Consider the following 4,598-nt stretch of genomic DNA (forward strand, 5'->3'; position numbering starts at 1 on the left):
ACTTACTCTAAGTCTCTAACCATCCCTCAACTCTTCCTATAATGTTCCCTTATCCTGAAACATGCATAGAAACACAAGCCCTTAAAACTCACATAATTGAGATATAGAGGAAGAGCTTCCAACTAATTTGTCATATTCTGTGTACACAAACGAAATTCTCCACGCGATATGAAGATAAACTTGTATAGACACGCAAACTAAATGACAATTAGGTATGACAAACACAAATACATACTAACCATTGAAGAGTATCCAAGGGCTGCAGGTAGGCATAACATCTTATTTTAATTTAAGGAGAAGGCAAATGTTGTCTCTTCATACGGATCTCTCCTCTGGAATTCTTTTTCGTGTCGGTTTATGATTTGTCCCCATCCCTTCTGCTCATGTTAGACTCCAATTTCAACTGGTTTTTCGTTGCATTGGTGAACGGCAAAGTCTTTAACTGCAGCACTGTTACTCAATGATTTGGCAGTAACATTAAGTTCAAAGCAGTACAAATTTCAAGCCAAATGTAGTTAAATTCAAGTTTTCCTGTTTTACCAGGAAAATAGGACAAACAGAGAAAATCCTAATGTCAATTTTTAGATAATTATTTAATGTTATTTAATCAAATGATGCGATTATTGATAGAATTATAATCCAAATATAATATTGATTGGACCATGGTCTTTGATTGAGGTTGGTATGGAATTTCTTCTTCTTTTTGTCTGCTTCCTTTCTCCCACCTTTCTTGAGCATATATCATCAGCTGCCCTCTTCCTAACATGGAATAGGATCAAAAAAACTTCCAAACATGTCAAACTTTGTCCAAGAGTATGAAGAAGATGACGAACAGTTCCATAGCAATACAGCTATGGAGTTGTCCAATGGGAGTCCTAATCCTACTGAAAACGGTGCTGATGGTTCCACAACTACCGCCACCACATCAAAGAGGAAACGAAACCTCCCGGGGAATCCAGGCAAGCTAACATACTATGGTATCTGTGTTGTTTAAATGTGTTTCATTTGTCCGTTAGGACTAAGTTGTCCGGATTTTCAGAGGACTTGTTATAAAGAGTTATCAGTTTGATAAAGTACTTCCAAAGAAATTTAAATTTTGATTCTATGAATTAGGAAATGAAACTATAGACTTCTACTTCAGTTCCACAAAATAATACAAATTTTGTAACCTTTTATAAGAGAGTCTGTGTTAGGCTTTAAATATTTTGAAGGCTTTTCTAATTATATCAAACTCATAATCATCTTGACCTTTCAAATTGACTAACTTCGTGAATTCTGATACATTTTCTTGAATAATTTATTTTTAAAATTAAAAGATGAAGCAATCAAATGACAGAGTTTAGGAATTGTTTGGGTTAAGGTGGGATATAGCCATGGTCACTATGCTAGTATAAGATTAGCAACAGTACTATAAAGTGAAAGCTGCCAATTCAGCTGAGTCTTGAATCATATAATATTTAAGATGTGGTCTATGGTCTTATTCAAGTTAAATTCTATGCATTCTCTCTCTCTCTCTATATATATATATATCTGTATATCTATACATCTATCTTCCTTTTTCTTATAATATGGTTAGCATGATGGCTGTTGTGGTTCTGTGGATAGTGATCACCACGTAGACATTTCTAATTAAGTATGACCATAAAGATATCACAGTCAAAATAACCGTTTTCTTGAGTAATTCATTTAATGAGTAGTGAGATTATGAAAGTACCAAAATAATCATTCTCTGTATTCTTCTGGGTGGAAATTTTCAGATCCAGATGCAGAAGTTGTGGCCTTGTCACCTAGGACACTAATGGCAACAAATAGGTACATTTGTGAGGTGTGTCATAAAGGATTCCAGAGAGATCAGAACCTTCAACTCCATAGGAGAGGCCATAACTTGCCGTGGAAGCTCAAGCAAAGGCCAAACACACAAGTGAAGAAGAGGGTGTATGTGTGTCCCGAGCCGAACTGTGTGCATCATGACCCCAGCAGGGCTCTTGGTGACTTGACCGGCATAAAGAAGCACTTCTGCAGGAAGCACGGAGAGAAGAAATGGAAGTGCGACAAGTGCTCAAAGCGTTATGCTGTACAATCGGACTGGAAAGCTCACGCAAAGATCTGTGGAACACGTGAATACCGGTGTGATTGTGGGACTATTTTCTCAAGGTGAATTAAGATTTATGCTTTTTGTTCATTTAAACCCTAATCTTGCACCTTTATTTTCATTTCCTCAACGCGTTCATACTCCATTCTAATGTGACATATATTAGTATCACTGTGGATACTGTTGGCTTTACATACTTTTTATGGTCACGATTTTCAAAGCGTTTACACAGTCAGGAGGCATCCACGTATAAAAGTGCCAGCAATCAGTGTATTCATTTATCTTGGTTATAAAGACAAAATGGTGCATAAAATGCAACAATACTTTTTCATCTGATAATCTGAATTTTTCATCCCTCAAATGTGTTGTGCAGGAAGGATAGTTTTGTCACTCACAGAGCCTTCTGCGACGCTTTAACAGAGGAGAATTACAAAATGAACCAGACTCTTGCAGTCACAGGAGGAATGTCACAGAACCAAGCTCAAGAGCTGTTCACTTCTTCAATGACCACTTCTGATTCCTGTGCCACAAACACAAACACTTCCATGATGAATCTGCCGGTCCCTCTTGACAACAATGACAATCCACTAAAACCATTGTCTCTGAACTCACACGGTGTAATGTTACCGAACAACTTGGATCCCATTTTCAATCCAAGAACAACGCGGCCATGCTTCAGCTCTGCAGGTGGACCAAATAACTCTCCCTTGGCAATCGGCTCTCCCTACACGTCGGCAACTGCCTTGTTACAGAAAGCTGCAGAAATGGGAGCAAAAATCAGTGACAATTCAATCTCCCCAATTCTCCTCAGAGGATTTACAGGGTACTCTACTAGCACTATGAACTCAACAGGACCAGTTCAGGAGATTTCTGCAGCCACCAACGCGTTATACGTTGGGAATATCGAAACACTAGACAAGAATATGGAGACAGGAGATTTTAGAAATGGTTACAACATGTCTCAATCTGGTTTATACAATTCTGATTTTTTGATGCAGTCCTCAAATGGGAACTCTAGTAGTCTCTTGGAAAGAGAAGCATTCATGGGAGGAGGTGAAAAAATGACTGTTGACTTCTTAGGGATAGAGCCATCTGGTCATTCAAGTTTCGAGAAGAAAAGTAGCTATGATGGTAGTGGCATAATGGGGTTAGGATACTCAAATGCTCAGCAGAGCCTGCATAACCTGCACTCTGAGTGGTAGTAGTTATAGATAGCTTTGCTCACTATGTTGTTAACATTGTGTTTTAGTTGGACCTTCAGTTACAGTGTCTTGTTTTCAGAAAGAGTAAACTTTTCTGTGATTCAGTTCTTTGCAGACACAGTGCATTGAACTTGTTAGTTCTGATAGGTTTTTGGATGTCAAAGATAATAAAAAGGCAATTTATGAATGTGCACTTCTTCTATTATTCCCTCCATCCTTTCCCTTACTTTATGTAGGATAATTATATTTAGGCCCAATTCTTCCACTGAAGACTTGGCCCGAAACACATGATGGGCTGAAGCCCAAGTCGGTGAAGACTTGTGACTTGGGACTTGGGCTTGAATAGCATAACTCTTTTAGTTTAACATAAATCTAAAAAAAAATAAAGAGTTACTTGACTAGAGACTTTACAACCTTTAAATTCATGAATGCGGAAAAACCGCCACACCATATGTAAAGTGATCTCCAATTTCTCCCTACAAATATTAAAGGGGACTTGTCTATGTTGGAAAAAGAGAATTTAAAAATAAATAAATAAAAATAGAAGCATGAATTAATTCTCAAATCCAAATTTTTGTGTAGCGACATTCTTGTAAATGAATATAGATGATTGAATAAATATATACATATGTATACATAAGGATTAAGAGTCCTATACCTTTGGGATTGAATAAATCTCAAACACCAACTCTAAGAAGATGGAGACACCTGGAGCTTTAGTCCTCAGGTCCTTCACCTTCCTTATTCCTTTGTATTTCCTTGCCTTCTAGATTCGCTCCCATGGTGTCCTTGTTGAATTTCTTAAGCCATGTTTGTGAGAACAATAGAGATGAAGCAAGAAACAATAGAATTGGTAGACATAATATAGAGAAGATGATAGAGTAATGGTCTCTTACTCCCAATGGAGCCAAAAAATTTATCGGCAATTTCTATAGTGATCATTAAATCTAATCTAACTGCCATTATAAAAACCTATTTTTATCATTTACTTTTAATATAAAACTATTGCTACTATTTCTAGTTTCTAAATTTAATATTTATCAATATCACTATTTACAATAATAAAAGGTAATTTACCCAAAAAAAAATTAAAACCTCTTCACCTCTAGAAATCATGTCTCTCTCAAACAAATAATTGTAAGCGAAGCGAAGTGGTATAAAAACAAATAAATAAATAAAAAAAGAAGATATTTTAGTCCATTAAATTTTAAGCAAGTGATGTGTAGTGCAAAAAAAAAAAAAAAAAAAAAAAAAAAAAAAAATTATTTTTATTTATATATATTTTTGAGTCCACATTTGATATG

The 4,598-nt window shown here is 36.0% G+C and overlaps 1 protein-coding gene across 1 annotated transcript; it reads left to right on the forward strand.

Annotated features, from left to right (window-relative positions):
• The first annotated feature begins 793 nt into the window (after positions 1–793).
• On the forward strand, positions 794–3,294 carry LOC132302238 (protein indeterminate-domain 11-like). Its single transcript, XM_059799097.1, has 3 exons — positions 794–893; positions 1,758–2,154; positions 2,466–3,294. The coding sequence occupies exons 1-3, from the start codon at positions 794–796 to the stop codon at positions 3,292–3,294; spliced, it is 1,326 nt and encodes a 441-aa protein (XP_059655080.1).
• Positions 3,295–4,598: the final 1,304 nt, after the last annotated feature.

The sequence above is a fragment of the Cornus florida genome, unplaced genomic scaffold (assembly GCF_030987335.1).
Source record: "Cornus florida cultivar Cherokee Brave unplaced genomic scaffold, ASM3098733v1 CherokeeBrave_3.0.0_Hap2_Chr04, whole genome shotgun sequence".
Classification (NCBI taxonomy): Eukaryota; Viridiplantae; Streptophyta; class Magnoliopsida; order Cornales; family Cornaceae; genus Cornus; species Cornus florida.